General features: G+C 36.5%; 2 protein-coding genes across 2 annotated transcripts in view; one reads left to right on the forward strand and one right to left on the reverse strand.

Moving 5' to 3' along the window:
* POLK (DNA polymerase kappa) overlaps positions 1-19,852 on the forward strand; it is an 88,469-nt gene that overhangs the window by 53,771 nt on the left and 14,846 nt on the right. Inside the window, exons 4-8 of the mRNA XM_025387383.1 lie at positions 5,113-5,265; positions 9,378-9,509; positions 12,406-12,559; positions 16,867-17,106; positions 18,926-19,050. Coding sequence (XP_025243168.1) covers positions 5,113-5,265; positions 9,378-9,509; positions 12,406-12,559; positions 16,867-17,106; positions 18,926-19,050 — 804 coding nt within the window. The remainder of the gene's footprint in view (positions 1-5,112; positions 5,266-9,377; positions 9,510-12,405; positions 12,560-16,866; positions 17,107-18,925; positions 19,051-19,852) is intronic.
* On the reverse strand, positions 8,329-8,700 carry LOC112625896 (60S ribosomal protein L39). Its single transcript, XM_025387386.1, has one exon. It carries the CDS (start codon positions 8,679-8,681, stop codon positions 8,526-8,528), a length of 156 nt encoding a protein of 51 aa, XP_025243171.1. The 5' UTR covers positions 8,682-8,700; the 3' UTR covers positions 8,329-8,525.

A 19,852-nucleotide genomic window follows, 5' to 3' on the forward strand; every position in this document is an offset into this window, starting at 1 on the left:
CTCCTCCTCCTCCTCCTCCTCCTCCTCCTCCTCCTCCTCCTCCTCCCCCTCCCCTTGGTAAATCTTCCTCCATCTCTTTATTTTGAGCCTATGTGTGTCTTTGCACGTGGGATGGGTCTCCTGAATAGAGCACATTGATGGGTCTTGACTCTTTATCCAATTTGCCAGTCTGTGTCTTTTAATTGGGGCATTTATTTTGATCCTGTCATTATGATGCTAACTGGTTATTTTGCCCATTAGTTGATACAGGTTCTTCAAGTGTCAGTGGTCTTTACATTTTGGTATGCTTTTGCAGTGACTGGTCCAGTTTTTCCTTTCCATATTTAGTACTTCCTTCAGGAGCTCTTGTAAGGCAGGCCTGGTGGTGACAAAATTCCTCAGCACTTGCTTGTCTGTAAAGAATTGTATTTCTTCTTCACTTACAAAGCTTAGTTTGGCTGGATATGAAATTCTGGGTTGAAAATTCTTTAAGAATGTTGAATGTTGGCCCCCACTCTCTTCTGGCTTGTAGGGTTTCTGTAAAGAGATCTGCTGTTATTCTGATGGGCTTCTCTTTGTAACCCGACCTTTGTCTCTGGCCTACCTTTAACATTTTTTCCTTCATTTCAACCTTGGTGAATCTGATGATTATGTGTCTTGGGGTTGCTCTTCTCAAGGAGTATCTTTGCGGTTTTCTTTTGAATGTTGGCCTGTCTTGCTAGGTTGGGGAAGTTCTGGATAATATCCTGAAGAGTGTTTTCCAACTTCGTTCCATTCTCCCCATCACTTTCAGGTACACCAATCAAATGTAGGTTTGGTCTTTTCACATAGTCCCATATTTCTTGAGGCTTTGTTCGTTCTTTTTATGCTTTTTCTCTACTCTTGTCTTCACACTGTATTTCATTAAATTGATCTTCAATCTCTGATACCCTTTCTTTCGCTCATCAATTCAGCTATTGATACTTGTGTATGCTTCTCGAAGTTTTTGTGCTGTGTTTTTCAGCTCTATCAGGTCATTTATGTTCTTCTCAAAACTGGTTATTCTAGTTAGCAGTTCCTGTAACCTTTTATCAAGGTTCTTAGCTTCCTTGCATTGGGTTAGAACATGCTCCTTTAGCTCGGAGGACTCTGTTATTACCCACCTTCTGAAGCCTACCTCTGTCAATTTGTCAAACTCATTCTCCATCCAGTTTTATTTCCTTGCTGGCATGGAGTTGTGATCCTTTGGAGGAAAAGATATGTTCTGTTTTTTGGAATTTTCAGCCTTTTTGCACTGTTTTTTCCTCATCTTTGTGGATTTATCCACCTTTAGTCTTCGATGTTGGTAACCTTTGGATGGGGCTTTTGCGTGGTCATCCTCTTTGTTGATGTTGATGCTGTTGCTTTCTGTTTTTTAGTTTTCCTTCTAGCAGGACCCTCTTCTGAAGTTCTGCTGGAGTTTGCTGGAGGTCTACTCCAGACCCTGTTTGCCTGGGTGTCACCAGCAGAGGCTGCAGAACAGCAAAGCTTCCTGCCTGCTCCTTCCTCTGGAAGCTTTGTCCCAGAGGGGTACCACCAGATGCCAGCTGGAGCTCTCCTGTATGAGGTGTCTGTTGACCCCTACCATCAGGAGGCATTGGAATCAGGGACCCACTTGAGGAGGCAGTCTGTTCCTTAGCAGAGCTTGAGCGCTCTGCTGGGCAATCTGCTGCTCTCTTCAGAACCAGCAGGCAGGAATGTTTAAGTCTGCTGAAACTGTGCCACAGCTGCCCCTTTCCCCAGGTGCTCTGTCCCAGGGAGATGGGAATTTTATCAATAAGCCCCTGACGGGTTGCTGCCTTTCTTTCAGAGATGCCCTGCCCAGAGAGGAGGAATCTAGAAAGGCAGTCAGGCTACAGTGGCCTTGCCAAGCTGTGGTGGGTTCCACCCAGTTCGAACTTCCCGCTGGCTTTGTTTACGCTGTGAGGGGAAAACCTCCTACACAAGCCTCAGTAATGGCAGATGCTCCTCCCTTCACCAAGCTGGAGCATCCCAGGTCAACTTCAGTCTGCTGTGCCAGCAGCGAGAATTTCAAGCCAGTGGATCTTAGCTTGCTGGGCTCTGTGGGCATGGGATCCACTGAGCTAGACCACTCGGCTCCCTGGCTTCAGCCCTGTTTCCTGGGGAATGAACAGTTCTCTCTCTCTGGTGTTCCATCACCACTGGGGTACGAAAGAAACCTCCTGCAGCTAGCTCAGTGTCTGCCCAAATGGCCACCCAGTTTTGTGCTTGAAACCCAGGGCCCTGGTTGTGTAGGCACCCAGTGGAATCTCCTGGTCTCCAGGTTGTGAAGACAGTGGGAAAAGCATAATATCTAGGCCGGATAGCACCATCCCTCACTAACAGCACAGTCCCTCATGGTTTCCCTTGGCTAGGGGAGGGAGTTCCCAGACCCCTCATGCTTCCTGGGTGGGTCAACATCCCACCTTGCTTCTCCTAGCCTTTCTTGGCCTGCATCCACTTTCTAATCAGTCCCAGTGAGATGAGCCGAATACCTCAGGTGGAAATGCAGAAATCACCCACCTTCTGCCTTGGTCTCAACTGGGAGCTGCAGACAGGAACTGTTCCTATTCGACCATCTTGCCCGGGAATCCCAAAAGCCGTTACTCTTAACCAGTGTGACACACACTAGTTTTGAGCAGTAGCAAAAAGAACAATGTGCGTGTTGGAGACTCAGATAAGAACTTGAAAGTCTTGGAAAATGGAAGAAAGGACAATATGAATGGGGATTTCAGTTGAAGAAACTTTTAAAAGCAGTAGTGGCATGCATCTGGTTGATGTAGAAAGAGAAGAGTTCAGACAAAGGTGACTAATGAGAGATAGTAAAAGGAAAGTAGAATGTATGAGTCATGCAGTGGGGAGATTTCCTTTTGGCAACTACTCTTGCTTTAAGCACAAAAAAACCAGAATAGCTTGCTGAAGACATTTTTATAGCATTAATATATGAGTCTGAGGAGAATTTTTTCCCATTTGACTTGCTTTCTATTCATCATCTTTTTCTTTCCTAGATGATTCCATGTCAAGGTATTTCAGATGCCACTTTCTTATTCTCATGTGACTGTTATATCTTAGGTATATTTTCTGGATTAAAATAGAGTAGTTTTTAGTTTACGTTTGTTTTTATTAATCTCCATAATTTGTTTACATGTGGTCATGATGCTATTCTCTGGTTCAGAATTGAGGTACTAAAAGAAGTAGGTTTTAATTAGCATGTTAAATTATAGTAATGTTGAAAGGTTCCATTTATTACGTATGGGATTTTACTGTAGGAAGTTAGTCTTCTTCAAGATTTTTCTACTAGTACTGCTTTCACTTTTTAAACCAACTTTAATATACTGCTGTAAATTCATAATTTTTCTCCTTCTAGTCTCCCCTCCCCATCTCTCTTGTGAGAAAATAATTTGAAGTCAGATAAGGTCTTTCTTCTGAAGGAACTGACAATTTAGTATCTAACACAATAAGTGCCATGCAAGAGCAGGGAAACGAGGAATATTAAATTCTGTGGCACAGAGGACAGACATTCTATTAAGATACCAAGATATATTTCAGCTGATCCTTGAAGGCTTGTGACAGAGCTCGGAAAGGCACGGTAGACAGAGGAACAGCCTGAGGAAGGCATAGAGCAACCCAGGTCATTCAGTGAGCTGTAGCCTAAACAAGGGGGAGCCTTCTACAGATTTCACTGTACCTCCTGGAGACAAACATGAGTCAGGGTGATTGCTTCTTAAAGAGGAGTTATAGGTTTAACCTGTGACTAGTGTGCAGCTGGTGTCTCTATAACACTAAGAAGGAAGGACATAAAAAAAGTTCTGCAGAATGGAGGCAAAGCTGGAGTCCAACATGAGGGAAAAAACATATACACCTATAGCTCTCCACCTTTGAGAAAACTTGCTAGAGGGAACTCCACATGACAGAAGTTATTTCCATTCCATAGATCACCCCAGTTGCTCATTGCTGGCTGTTTTTCTCTCAGTTTTTGATGTTTTATTATGCAGCTATCCATTGATCCTTTTAGTGATAGATGCATTTATTGAACTTGTGCCATGTACCAGGTACTGTTCTATGTTCTGTATGTTTTCCAGCTTATTTAATAGCTTTCTTCTCTTATGATTTTACTTTAATGGTCTTGGTAACTTCCCTGTGTTGCATAGATCACAGCTATTACACAGCCACCCCCAGCTGCAGGGTAAGCTGGGTAAGTGAGTATTTAGCCTTTCTTGCCTTGATAGTGGAGGCCGGCCACAAAAATGGAAGTTAGAAATGAGTATGTCTGCTACATAATCACTTTTCTTACTTGCTTCCTTTGTTTAGTCTATCTCCTTTCATTTCTTTCTTGTAAATCTAACTCTTTTTCTCTGAAGAAACTAAAATTCTTTAAAGATTAAGAATCTTCACTATTATATTTGACATATAAAAGTTCATGAAGAATAAATTACAGCTTGGGTTTTAAATTTTACTTGTATAGATTAACATCAAATTTTAGCATTATAAAAGCAATTCTACAGAGGGAACATTTACATTATGCTTCAGTATCTTCAGTTGTACCTTACTGTTCAGCATAAACATCATATGCCAAAGAGGTATAATCTTTTGTTGTATATTTCCTTTGTTGATTTTTAAAGACATTATTATTATGAATCAAATGGCAGTTGTTTATTTTACCTACATTGAAGCTTTTAGTTATAGTGAGTTGAACTCCAAATTTATAAAGCAGTAGAATCATTTAATAAAAGCAGTTGGATTAGCTCATTCATTCATTAAATATTAAGTTCCTGTTATGTGCCTGAGGGTATGGAGAGATGAAAGAGTTGGTAGGGAATGATATTTGAGGATAGGCTGTCTCTATGAAAATAAAAGCAATTACCAATTTTAATTTAAAAATAAAATATACATAGATAAACACTTATAAATAGTAATAAAATATAAACCCATAAACACTCATGAACAACAAAATACACACCCATAAAAGTAAATGGATGGGTGGATGGATGGATGGATGAATGGGTGTGTGGACAGAGACTGATAGACACTTAATAAATTAAGATTAATGTTGTAGTTAATGGTGTTTCAATATTATGTTGTCTAAAAGTATGTTAACTTTTTTAAAAAATTAAGGTTGACAGATTTGCAATGGAATTAGAACAAAGCCGAAATTTGAGCAATACCATAGTGCACATTGACATGGATGCTTTCTATGCAGCTGTAGAAATGAGGGACAATCCAGAATTGAAGGATAAACCTATCGCTGTAGGATCAATGAGTATGCTGGTAAGTAAAGATCAAAGACAAAAAGGAAATTTTATAACATATTCAAGTAAGCTTTACTGTTTCATGAAGGGGGAATTCTTTATTGAGGTCTACCAGTTTGCTGAGTATTTTTCCGGGTGCCTTATATATGACTCAATTACTGAATCCTTTCAACATACTTTAAGGCAGGGGACTCCTGCCCCTGGTTCACAGATTGGTATTGGTCCATGGCCTGTTGGAAACTGGACCTCGCAACAGAAGGTGAGCATCAGACAAGCGAACGAAGCTTCATCTGTATTTACAACCACTTCCCATCACTTGCAGTATGCCCGAACTCGGTCAGATCAGTTGTGGCACTGGATTCTCATAGGAGCACAAACCCTGTTGTGAACTGCGCATGTGAGGGATCCAGGTTACATACTCATTATGAGAATCAAATGCCTGATGATCTGTCACTGTCTCCCATCACCCCCAGAAGGGATTGTCTAATTGCAGGAAAACAAGCTCAGGGCTCCAATTGATTCTATATCATGGTGAGTTGTATAATTATTTCATTATATATTACAATGTAATTATAATAGGAATAAAGTGCACAATAAATGTAACTTGCTTGAATCATCGCGAAACCATCGCCCCACCAGTCCGTGGAAAAATTGTCTTCCACAAAACCAGTCTCTGGTGCCAAAAAGGTTAGGAACTGCTGCTTTAAGGTACTAGTTTTTATTTCCATTTGGCAAAAAAGAAAACTCAGAGAGATGCTTAATAACTTGCCCAAAGTTACAAACCTAGTAACTTCCATGGCAAATTAAATTTTTCCATAAGTAACCATTCTAGTTAAAGAGAGTTGAATAAGAAAGCAAAGGAAATGTTATTGTAAGGTATTAATAGAGATTTTCAAACTGGTCTGCAGGCCAAATCCAGCTTTTTATTGGAGCAAAGTCACACCCGTTTATTTATTACTATTGTTGCACTAAAAGAGCAGAGTTCAATAATTCAGTGATCTGCAAAGCCTAAAATGATTACTATCTGGACTTTCACAGAAAAGAAAAGGTTTGCCAACCCTAGTTCTGGAATAATGTATTTCATTAATAGAGTACATTTAGAATGCAGTTAAATTGTTTCTCCCATGACTTAGAACTTTGCTTTTCTGATTACTGTGTTGCTGTTCCTTTTTACACTCTAACTTTAGAAGGTAAAAATGACCAGGATAGCTATGTGTGGCTGAAAGTGTGTTGGGAATTAAAAGTAGCAACTGAAATAGATGGGCTTTGGTACTTAAAAAGTATTAGATAAACAAGAAGAGTTCTTCTCTGTTCCTAACTCCTTCCCATGCCTTAGATAGCTACAAAACTAATTCTTACTGAGTGATTATTTTATTATAAAACTATAATCTGTTTGTTTTTTATCTCTGCCTCTGTGAGTATGCAGGCAACTGATAACTCTGTTTCCAAACCACTGTTTTTTGAAAGGAAACTCCCCTTTCCTACAAATCATCAATAAATATTTCAAAAAAATTATTTACTTTTATTAAGATGTAACACCATAAATTTATGTATGTTTATGTATGTGTATACATACAAACTTGCTGTAGCCATGTTAAAGCTAAACCGACTGCTTTTGAAATCTACAAAATATTTTCTTTCCTACAGTTTCTGTCCTCCTAAAAATCAGTTATTGTTTCTAAATTCAAAATTACTATTTGTTATATTTAAACAAAGATTACTCCCTTTGTATGTTGAACAAATAGGTTTCCCTTTTTTTTTTTTTTTGAGACGGGGTCTTGCTGTGTCGCCCAGGCTGGAGTGCAGTGGCCGGATCTCGGCTCACTGCAAGCTCCGCCTCCTGGGTTTACGCCATTCTCCTGCCTCAGCCTCCCGAGTAGCTGGGACTACAGTCGCCCGCCACCTCGCCCGGCTAGTTTTGTGTATTTTTTAGTAGAGACGGGGTTTCACCGTGTTAGCCAGGATGGTCTCGATCTCCTGACCTCGTGATCCGCCCGTCTCGGCCTCCCAAAGTGCTGGGATTACAGGCTTGAGCCATCGCGCCCGGCGGTTTCCCTTCTAATAAGCATAACTTTTTGTCCTATTAAACATATAAAAGTATATCTACAAATTAATGGGAGTCGTTTCATTATTCCTACTGATAGAATTCTTTTTTGGTGAATGTGATGGATTTTTGAAATGTTCTAACTTGGCACTGAGAATTGCAACTGAGATCGTATAGCAGTTATCTATTGCTGCATAACAGCTTCCTGCAGTATTTAGTGGATAGCCAAAATTTATTAGCTTATGATTCTGTAATTTGAGCAGAGTGCAATGGCGATGGCTCAACCCTGCTCTACCTGGATTTGGCTAGGGCAATTTAACTGAGGTTAAAAAATCCAAGATGGCTTCATTCACATGTCTGGCACTTGGACTGAGGAGATCGGAATGGATTCCAGCTTCAGAACTTTCTCCTCTCCATTGATGCTTCAACATTGAGTAATCTACCCCGAAATATTTACAATGGTTGCTGGATTACTAAAAGCAAAAACTTAGGTTTCGGAACGCAGTGTCACTTCCCTCACATTATTTTCATCTAACCAAGTCACAAGGCAAGTCACATGGCATGAGGAACTAGAACCCACTTTTGATAAGAGTCACTGTAAAGTGTTGTGGCTGTGATCTACAATATACCACAAATTTAAAAGTTAGAGAAATTCTTATTTAAAAGTTTGTATCTCCTCTACTATAGATCTAGCTTTTATGTCAATTCTATTAAACTTATTTACTAAAGCATTGGTTTTGTTTCTAGTGCTATCCACATTTTCTGTTTCAGAACACTGACTAAGGATTAGTATAGTTCTGAGTACTATCAAGATGTTTTAAGTGCCATTTGAAAATCATTAGAGGTAAATTCATATTATCGTGAAATAATTCCTTCATTTGATTCTGTTTTGCATTTCTTTAAAATTTCACTTGAGATTCCAAATAAGGATTTAATTTGTGATAGAATTTGTTTTATAAATAGTCCTACGGTCTACCACGTTCACATAGACTTTCATCAGATATCATCATCAACAGGATTTAATAAGCAATATTCTCCTTTTTTTTTTCTTTTTTTTGAAATGAAAGGCCTCACATATTTATTACTGAACCCAGCCAACCAACGCATTCATAATAGATTCAGAGAGGAAAATATGTCGAACTCTCCAGAGAGTGGTGACATTTTCAGTTTGATATGGTAATATGATCGTGACCTTCAGACAGCACAAATATATGTGCCATCTCATGTGCAATTCCTTATAGACCCAGCTTGGTTCTTCTCCAGTGTCTCCTTTTGGAGTTGTACCTTATTTTATTTCCGGTTTTCATCCGAATCCACTGGGGAATGGGACGATTTTGCTTTTGTTTCTTGGCCAGGAATCGCTTAATCCTGAAAGTCTTGTGAGAAGACATGGCGAGAAGTGGAGGCAAGAACCAATATTCTCCTTTTTACTCTCATACTTTTGTAGTTCCATCTCCTAGTCAAAATGTTTTCAGCAAAAAAGATAATTAAGCCTTAAGAAAAAAACCTTAATTTCTAAACTTATTTTAAGCTTTAATCACTTCATTTTGGAGACTTAATTTGGCTGACCACATAGTAGACCTTTTATTTTTGTTCTAGATGAAGTTTCCAAAATCCCAAATAGAGCAAATTCCAAAAGTTTACTATTATACTATACTATTACTTTCTATAATGTAACGTCTTTACTATTTGTATACTATTATTTTATGACTATTCTGTACAACTTACTATATTATTACTTTCATGTAACATAACTCACCATCATTCAAACTTTGATATTCATTCTATAACAAGTATGCCTTAAAACCAATGATGTTTAGTTAGTAGAAATTTAAAAAAATCTTTTTATTAGCACAGTCTTGTTTATATCTGGTATCGCATTATAAATATAGGGATAGTAATGGGAGAGGGTCATGGTATCAAAATACTGTGACAGAATAAGTCAAAACTTGGATTAAAACAGAGGCCTATAAATGAAATGTCCTTGAATTGAAAAGGCACATATTAATGTATTTCCTATGAATGCATTGATCAATATGTCCATTTAGGTTTGTATATTTTTTTCCATGTGGTCCAATATCTTTCAGTCTACTTCAAATTACCATGCAAGGAAGTTTGGTGTTCGTGCAGCCATGCCAGGATTTATTGCTAAGAGACTCTGCCCACAACTTATAATAGTGCCCCCAAACTTTGACAAATACCGAGCTGTGAGTAAAGAGGTAAGTTAATGTCTCACCCCTACTTTAGGCTTTCACTGATTTCCTGTCACCTGCAGAGTCAAGTCTGAGTGCCTTAGCACATAGGATTTGGTTTTAGCTTACACTTTCAGTCGAGCCTCCTATCACTTCTTCAGCTTGTATATTGAATACTGAGCTGCATATAGTATCCAGAATACATCATTCTTTTTCCCAATTATTTGCCTTTCCATGCAGTTTTCATTTGCTTAGAAAACTCTTCCCATTTCCTCCAACTTTGAACTGCCTTAATGATAATATAAAATTAAATTTAGCTCTTTTTTCTTAATGTACAATATACATTTTTTCTAGAACCACATTTTATTAATAACTTACAGAATCTACTCATCATTAATGTCAACCTATTATCTGAATAATTATTTGTTAATGTTGTTAAACAGTGACAAAATTCATGTATTTTGATTAGCCTACTTTTCTTGCCCTATAATCATTTACTGTCTAAGACTGATAATTGAAAAGGGAGTAATCCATTGCTTTGAAAAGGATCTTTGAAGTAGATTTGATTATTTACTAAAATTGCCAAACTGTCATATGTGAAAACTTTCATTTTTTCTATTTTTTATGACAAGTGGTTTATCATGCAGTGCTGGAATAAAATTTTAGACTGCTATATCAAATACTTTTAGACTGCTGTAGTAAAATGTGTTTAAGACTACTGTCTGAATGGAAACACTTAAAAAACTGTGGCCTAATACTTATTACTCTTTTGTTATGCCAGGGGTCTTTAAATTCACCCCTCTTATTTTTATTCCACCTCATTTTCCCAAGAAATGACACTATTCCAAGTTTAAACACAGGTTTGTTTTTTTTTCTGTCCAAGGCGGTCTGTGACAGCAAGTGCTTTGTGTATACCTCTGAAAAGGCAGTGTAGGAGAGGGGAGCACACTCACATTTGGTTACTGTTTATCTCTTTCATTGTATTCCTAATTAAAAAGAGATAAAATACTATCATAAATATAGCGTTTTAAGAAGTTTTAAAAATCCTACAAAAATTTAGTAAGAGAAGGCATTCTTTAAAGTCGTGCTTTAACTCAGCAATACTTCTGGCAGTATGCCAGTGAAAACCAAAGTGTTTTTAGTTATTTTAGTCTGGTTACTTATGTAAGTCAGAGAACTCTTCAAATTTGAGCCGGATCTAGCTAGTTTATTTGCAGATAACAAATGAGTTCTTATGTGTAAATGAACTATAGAACAAATTCATCACTGCCTATGGATACATTAATATTCATGACTTGGTTAGAAAGTTTAAGAAAAAGCCCTCCCTATTTTTTGAGACAGGGTCTCACCCCATAGCCCAGGCTCAATGCTGTGACTCGATCATACCTCACTGTAACCTTAAACTCTTGAATTAAGCAATCCTCTGGCCTCATCCTCCTGAGTAGCTAGAATGACAGGCATGCATCACCACACCCTCCTAATTTTAAAATTTTTTTGCAGAGATAGGGTTTCGCTATGTTGCTCAGGCTAGGTTTAAACTCCTGGCCTCAGAAAATTATCTTGCCCAGGCCTCCCAAAGTGCTGGGATTACAGGCATGAGCCACCATGCCCAGCTAGCCATTTTTGTTTTATCCAAGATATTGGAGCTTTAAGTGCTTGATTTTTACTGGAACATGTCTCTTTTAATTCTTATAGCAATATCCTATGTAAAGGAAGTTAATAAATACTCAACAGTGTCTCTAGGGAGTACTTCTCATTCAGAATCTTAGTTGGCTGCCAGTTACAGACTTCACAGGGTTTCATTTTCATTGGAAAGATTCTATTTGAGCACATTATAACAAGAACAAAGCTAATTAAGGCACTCTCTGAGTAAAACTTGGCCAAGTTTATATCACCATTTTCTAAAATTCCCTTTGACTCAGCTGTTCATAATTATATTAAGCTAAAAAGCTTTCTTTTTATAAAACAAGAAACAGTTTTCTTGTGATACAGTAGACAGTTTTAAAAGCTAAATGGAAGCATAGCATAATTCAGCAAATATATTTTCTAATACACATTTTTTTTTTGAGGCATGGTCTCACTCAGTCACCCAATCTGGAAAATATGCATATTATATTGACAACCATTGCCTCTAATTATAGCTAATACTTAAGTGGTTAGAAAAAAAAGTCATAGTTTTATGTAATAACACTATCTTATATAAAAGGCGTTTCTGAATTATAGCAACTATAATTCTAATCTTTATATGTATTTCTTTTATCCTAAGATGTAACTCCAGACTTTTCCCCATCATTTAAGGTAATCATGGAAGTACACTATAGATTTGTCATTTTTTTCCATTCCAGATCTTAATAAGTAACAGGAAATAGAGAACATTCATTTTCCTGTATGGATTAATGCATTAATTAATGTTAAGTGGACTTTTATGTGCATGTTATAATTAATTGAAATATTTTCTAAAGCAACATAGTACCTTTATATAAGATTATTCCTTTTTAAAATGAACCAAAAACAATAAATCACAAAAGGCAGGAGGGAATAGAATCCTATCATTCCCACTTCAGCTTCTGACGAGCTACCTAAATTTAACCTTAACCGTTTTTTTGTATGTGCCTACCAGATAATGTTGTCTGAGATTTATTTGAATTGCTTATTATAACTAGATATAGGTAGCTAAATAGAGATTGTATCAAATGAAGCTATTTTGTGGTCTTCTGCCTTCATGGTCTATTTTAATACACAAAGAAATTTTGAAAATATTCCCTGATAGTGGATTATTTATTCCTTAAATCCATGAGCTATTGACTGCAGGATTGTTACTGTAGTTGCAAACTAAGAATATTAACGTTTCTTATCAGCTACATATGACAGAAGAAATTTGCTATCACAGCAAAATTTAAACTTCTTTTTGTTTCCTTTGAAGGTTAAGGAAATACTTGCTGATTATGATCCCAATTTTATGGCCATGAGTCTTGATGAAGCCTACTTGAATATAACAAAACACTTAGAAGAAAGACAAAATTGGCCTGAGGATAAAAGAAAGTATTTCATCAAAATGGGAAACTCTGTAGAAAATGGTAAGCAACTTATTAAGACTATCAAACCAAGAAGCAGTGAAAAAAAAAACCCACAACTCTTTGAATTGATCCAATTAATTTATTAGCCTGTATAGGTAGAAGGCATAGATGTACCTTTATAAAAATGTAAAATCAGAAAATTTTAAAAATACCGTGGGTTTTCTGCATTAAACATGTAGAATATCACATATAAACGAAATGTGATTGTTAAATCTCTAAGCTTAAGAGTCTGCAGAATCCCTGAACAAAGTAATTTTATAGCAGTTATTTTCCTAAGGTCTAACTAACTAAGAGTTTGGATGGCATTGAAGCTGAGGAAGTTATCTGTTTAAAGTGGCCTTTTGTTGTTGTTAGAAAAGACTAGCCTCAAGCATATCAAAACATTGGATGATTCTATTTTTCTTCATTTTCCTAATTTTCCTAATAATCTAATTATTATAGCAATTATAACGTTTTTAACTCTGCCAAAATTAATGACTTCTCACTCCCTTCTTTGCCTTACACTGTATAATTTCAAGACTCCAGGGTTTTTGTTTTTTTTTTAAAATCCCTTTATTACCTATCCAAAAGCAATGCCAAGAAACATGCAGATATTACACATACTGCTTTCAACATTTTGTCAAAGGTATGATTATATCTGAGATGTCCTGGACCCCTGAACAAAGTTCACCTGGATGAAAAAGTGACACAGAAGGGTTTGCTCACAACCCACGGGAACATTTCATGTGCACAACTCTGCTTCAGACGGGCCAGACAGTGCTGGGGAGACCTGTTTGTAACTTTCCCTGAAGCAAAACTGGTAGATCCCCAATGACATTAATCTAACTCTCTCACATTGTTTGTGACTCACATCATTTGGAGCAAGTTTAATCTGGGCACCAACTCACAACTTCATTACCTTATTTAAAGCCCTAAGGGATTGGTCTCTCTTTTCTTTTATAGGAACATTAAACAATAATCATCATTTCTGGACACAGAGGCATAGAGCAAAAGGTTTTCCTTATTTGGTGTAACTTTATTGTTTGAGGATGTGGTACATAAAACCTGATGTCACTTTGTATAAAATCTTACTTTATTAATTCCTTACTTTCACAAGAGAAGGAGGGAATATCATTAAATAATTATGTCAAAGCATCCCCTGAGGGCCTCCCATAACAATTACTTGCATGATATGTTTTAAAATTTTTACATTGGGATTAAAGTAAATATTTTCATTTTCTACTAATTTTTTTTTTTTTTTTTTTTTTTGAGATAGAGTCTCACTCTGTTGCCCAGGCTGGAGTGCAGTGGCATGGTCTCAGCTCACTGCAGTCTCTGCCTCCTGGATTCAAGCAGTTCTCCTGCCTCAGCCTCCTGAGTATCTGGGATTAGAGGTGCCTGCCACCACACCTGGCTAGTTTTTTGTATTTTTAGTAGAGGTGGAGTTTCACCATGTTGGCCAGGCTGATCTCAAACTCCTGACCTCAGGTGATCTGCCCACCTCAGTCTCCCAAAGTGCTAGGATTACAGGCGTGAGCCACCACGCCCGGCCTACTAATGTTCTTTTCATTTCTTATAATGTCCAAACTCACTATGAGTATGTGAGTTTTTAATATCTATTGCTTTTAACATATTTACTTGTACAGCGCCCTCTTCATGTATTTTCATATTCCTAAGCAATTGGAATAGTTTAAATTTTCTTCTCATGTATAAATACCTGTGGGCTGGACTTTCAGGCATGTCTCATCTCACATCATGCCATGGGAAATTGTCAATAGTGCATTGACTGTGGCAGGCAATTGATATATCTTCCTCTAAAGTCCAAGACATTTTTTTGCTGTTTCCCCATTTTCTAAAAGGTGTTTGTCTTTGGAAATATATTGCTAACTACCATCTCTACATACAAATAAAATTTTTAAATGTTTACTCTCCCATCTAAATCTGGATGGTGAGTGCCAGATAATAAAAGAAACTGAAATGCCATACACTTTTTAGCGCTTGTCGTTCAAATGAAATGCTTTAATCCTAGTGTTACATTCTGATTACCTCAGTTATGGGGATTATAAAGATGTTTCTGACACAAAGCAAATAAGAAACTAGTCCAACTGTTGGTTGCACAACCAGGCCTCACAGAAAAGTAGAATGTAGTTCAGATTGAAAAGATACCTGAGCATTCTGCAGCAGCTCTGATAATGTACTAGAAGGCAGCATTCTTTGCTTCCTGCTGTATAATTCTGCTCTCACAGTGACTCACCTGAGGGCTGGGTGGTTGAGGCTTGAGGTACAAAACATGGCATAAAAAACTCGGCAGAAGGGACTTATGAATGTGACAGATAACTCATTTGGTTTGCAGTTTTTCTGTAGCTCTCTTTACCTTTACTTCTACCTATCCAGATGAGGAAAAGGTCTCCAGGTAGATACCATTTCAACTGTTTCACAGTCTTTTTTTTTTTTTTTTTTTTTTTTGTGAGATGGAGTCTCACTCTGTCACCCAGGCTGGAGTACAGTGGCACGGTCTCAGCTCACTGCAACCTCTGCCTTCTGGGTTGAAGTAATTCTCCTGCTCCAGCCTCCTGAGTAGCTGTGCACCACCATGCCTGGCTCATTTTTGTATTTTTAGTAGAGATGGGGTTTCGCCATCTTAGCCAGGCTGCTCTTGAACTCCTGACCTCAGGTGATCCGCCCACCTCAGCCTCCCAAAGTGCTGGGATTACAGACGTGAGCCACCGTGCCTGGCCTGTTTCCCCTCTGAATTGCTCTATATTTTAAAACCAGAATATTAAAAAGTGACAGGAACTGAAGCACATAAATATCAGCTAATGTAAGTTTGAAAATAAGGCTTATTGGCGAGGCAAGGTGGTTCACATTTATAATCCTAGCACTTTAGGAGGCTGAGGTGGAAGGATCAGTTGAGCCCAGGAGTTGGAGACCACCCTGGGCAAGATTGTGAAACCCTATCTTTACCAAAAAAGTATAAAATTAACTAGGTGTGATGGCTTGCGCCTGTAGTCCCAGCTACACTTCAGCCTGGGCAAGAGGGAGACCCTGTCTCAAAAAAAAAAAAAAAAAAAAAATGGAGAGAAAGAAAATTGGCTTATTGTGTATGTGCCCTGGGAATTCAGATTTGGAAAACATCTGACTGAATTAACATCTATGACTTAATTCACACTACATATTTTAAATTTTTAAATTTATCAGATGTCTGTCATATTTATTTTATATTATTTTTAAATTTTTTTCCTAAACAGCCAAGTTCATTTTTCAAGTAATACACATTCATATGTGTCTTAAAACTAGAAATTTAATTTTTGCTTCTGCATTTACCTTAATTTGGAAAATATTTATATGTAATAAAATTATGAGATGGGATCAGAAAGCTTTTTTGCTAACCTTGGTTGTTACAAATGCATTTAAATTGTATTTCTTCTACATTAAGCCCAGAAAATAGGCTTTAATAGATTTGTTCATGGAGACATTTTTAGTATCAGTATAGATTTAAGTATATTTTATAGAGTCCATTTATGAAAAATATAAATATAAGGAGGTAATAACCAGATTGGTATTTTTACTTTACTTTGTAATAATAGTTTATAGCCTATTAATAATAACGTCTCTTTTTCTTAAACTTGGATCATCCAATCAGACCTTAAGAATTTGTATATTCAAAGCATAACTTTCAGAGGTAATTTCTATTTATTACAAATGTGCCCTTAATCAAAGTGATACTTCATAAACAAGCAAATCAAAATTAAAATCAGCATTTGAAAGAAGAAAATTCAGATTATTTTAAAATCTAAAAGTTTTCTTCCATGAATGAAGAAAAGTTAAGTGTTTTTCCTTCTAAAAACAAAACTTTATTTTCAGGTGTAATTATTATATATTGCTTAAATGCCTTTTTCCTCATTACTAAATTCTAATTTTAGAAGATTCTTTTTCTTCCTAAAGGAGAGTAAAGAAAAGATTTCCTTTTTTTTTTTTTTTTTTTTTTTTTAAGGAAAAGGTAATGTGACCTGAAACCCAATTCTGAATTTCAGTTAATTTAGGTATGAACATTAAAGAGTTTTACACAGAATATTTTCTTTAGTATTTATGTTGTGGAAATGGATAATAGTCTTGTTAGGAAAAATTCATAATCAGTGTTCTCTTTAACAGTTATAAAACAGTAAATGATAAATGATGGCATTTCTGATCTTAGATCCTAGAAACTAAGCTAAACTAGATTTTTTTTCTTTTTTTTTTTGTCTTCAGAAATAATGTAGGGAAACCTAACTTATGAAGTATATACTTCTTAAAATAAACGTGAGTTATTGTTCCTGTTTATGATTTAGATAATCCAGGAAAGGAAGTTAATAAACTGAGTGAGCATGAACGATCCATCTCTCCACTACTTTTTGAAGAGAGTCCTTCTGATTTGCTGCCCCCAGGAGATCCTTTCCAAGTGAACTTTGAAGAACAAAACAGTCCTCAAATACTCCAAAAGTCAATTGTTTTTGGAACATCAGCCGAGGAAGTGGTAAAGGAAATTCGTTTCAGAATCGAGCAAAAAACAACATTGACAGCCAGTGCAGGTATTTAAAAGGGTATTGGTGGCCACTATAGTTATAATTTTCAGACTGGCTAATTCAAGTGTAATATTAGTAGTTTCTCATTATAAAGTATTTAGTAACATTTTACTTATCTAGTCTTTGATTCAACTTCTAATGACTTTACCTATTCAGAATAGCTGTGAACCTAGTAAGTAAATTGGAGTTAAGCAGACTATGAGCCTGAAGAAAAAAGAGATTATAAATTTCTTTCTTTTTTTTTTTCTTTTTGAGATGGAGTCTTGCTCTGTCGCCCAGGTTGGAGTGCAGTGGGGCAATCTCATTCAGCTTATTGCAGCCTCTGCCTCCTGGATTCAAGCGATTCTTCTGCCTCAGCCTCCTGAGTAGCTGGGACTATAGGCGCGTGCCGCCATGCCCGGCTAATTTTTTGTATTTTCAATAGAGACGGGGTTTCACCATGTTAGCCAGGATGGTCTTGATCTCCTGACCTCGGGATCCGCCCACCTTGACCTCCCAAAGTGCTGGATTACGGGTGTGAGCCACCATGCCCGACCCATAAATTTCATATAGCTATCTTTTTCTAGCACAAAATATATTTTTATTGTTTTTGCATGTAATACTTGATTATTAGTTTTTCCTTGGGATGTCCAAGATTACATTGCAGGAGAGAACCCGGATGGCCACAAGGTAGGAGACAAAAGGAATACTAACTAGCAACATAGCAATCCAGGATCATCTGGTAAAGGAAAAACAAATTGACATATGTTGTTAACCCATGAGGCCATCACTGTCTCTTAGCATAATAACTATTATTCATCATGAGGACCCTGAACTATCTTGTAAAAGCCAAACTGTGATTAGGTAAATCTTTTCTTTCTACACCAAAACATGAGAATGAATAATGCATTTTAGGAAGATCTATATAACAATTGACATGAACTGTTTAATGAATCTATTTGAATATACCTATTTCAAATTATCTTAATCATGATTCCTAGAAATTGTAAAACATCTTTCTGAAAAATAGTAATCTGTTCTGTGAATAACATAAAAAGGATACACCAATCTAATTATTATTTTAAATATACTATAACCAGAATCTTCGATTTTTTGCTTTATGTGGATAATCTATGCAAAAGACCTTTTCAAAGAGTAAACATCCACCCTAAATTATATTCTGGATCTTTTCTGAGAGGTAGATATAGAACCATTATAAAAACAATCTGGGCTGGGCATGATGGCTCACACCTGTAATCCCAGCACTTTGGGAGGCTAAAGCTGGTAGACCACTTGAGGTCAGGAGTTCGAGACCAGCGTGACCAATATGGTGAAACCCCCGTCTCTACTGAAAATACAAAAATTACCCAGGCGTGGTGGTGCGTGCCTCTAATCCCAGCTACTTGGGAGGCTGAGACAGGAGAATAACTTGAACCCAGGAGGTGGAGGTTACTGTGAGCCAAGATCGCGCCACTGCCTCCAGCCTGGGTGACAAAGCAAGCCTCCATCTGGAAAAAATAAAAAATTCTGTATTCCTACTAAAGGTAGTAAGTAAACTAATAATTACACTTAATATTACTTAGCTCAGAAATTACTCTTACATTTTAAAATATCATGGAGAATTAAATATTTCTCATTTTTGCTGCCACAATAACTAGTACAATTTCTTTTCCTAAGACCATAGCAAGCCCTGGGGACATAGATGGTAATCAAATGTTATTTTTAAAGTAGCATTATATATCATTTGAGATTTTTCGCAATTAACATTTTTTTCTGTTTTGTTATTGCATTTTAAAAAGTCACACATATCAACTTCTTTGAGTCATCAGAGTATTCTTCTTTTAAGGCATTGCCCCAAATACAATGTTAGCAAAAGTATGCAGTGATAAAAATAAACCAAATGGACAATACCAAATTCTTCCCAATAGACAAGCTGTGATGGACTTCATCAAGGATTTACCCATTAGAAAGGTAAGATTTTTACATACAGTTTATTTTTGTATATGTCCTCTGAATTCTGAAGAGATACTATGTAGGTCAATAGTTAATCATTCTTTGCTAAAATGTTTTAAAACAATAGATAACAAGCAAGAACTATAATGGGTGATAGAATTTGAACTTGAAGAAACCTTTCTGTGAAACCCTAAAAGTGAGATTTAGCTTATTTGCTGTAAACTTTTAAGAAAGTAATAATCACAGATTTTTAAGTGAATTCCTGCCAAGGAGAAGAGAAATTAAAAGAATATTTCTAACAGTCCCTTCATCTGTAACTTAGTGCTATCTTAGTTCTAAAGTCTAGATTGCTGCTAGATTAATGGGCATGATGCTTCAAAGAGATTTAGAATTTTAATTGTTTTTGACATAGAATAAACCAAAATATTTTGCCATTTTAAAAATGGTAAAATTATCCCTCAGGGGTTCCAGAAAGTGTATACTTTATTATTTTTTAGAGCTTCTAGATTTTTCTGCATATATATACTTTTTTTTCAATAATTGCACCATACACTACTGTATATGATCTAGGACTTTCTTTTCTCATTCAACATAATGTACATAAATGAATTTAAATATTTTTCAGTGCTCAGTATGTAATATATAGTGATTACTGACTAGTATATGTAAGGTGTAGCTGCAAAGCAGTGTTTTCCAATATGTTTTTCAAGTATGAATAGGTATTCCCTTTAAAAAGCTTCTGGGTTCAAATACCTTTGGAGTGTACTACTCTTGATGTGTCACTATGCATATTAATATATTAAAGATTCATAAATCTTGG

This window comes from Theropithecus gelada, chromosome 6 (assembly GCF_003255815.1).
Source record: "Theropithecus gelada isolate Dixy chromosome 6, Tgel_1.0, whole genome shotgun sequence".
NCBI classification, from domain to species: Eukaryota; Metazoa; Chordata; class Mammalia; order Primates; family Cercopithecidae; genus Theropithecus; species Theropithecus gelada.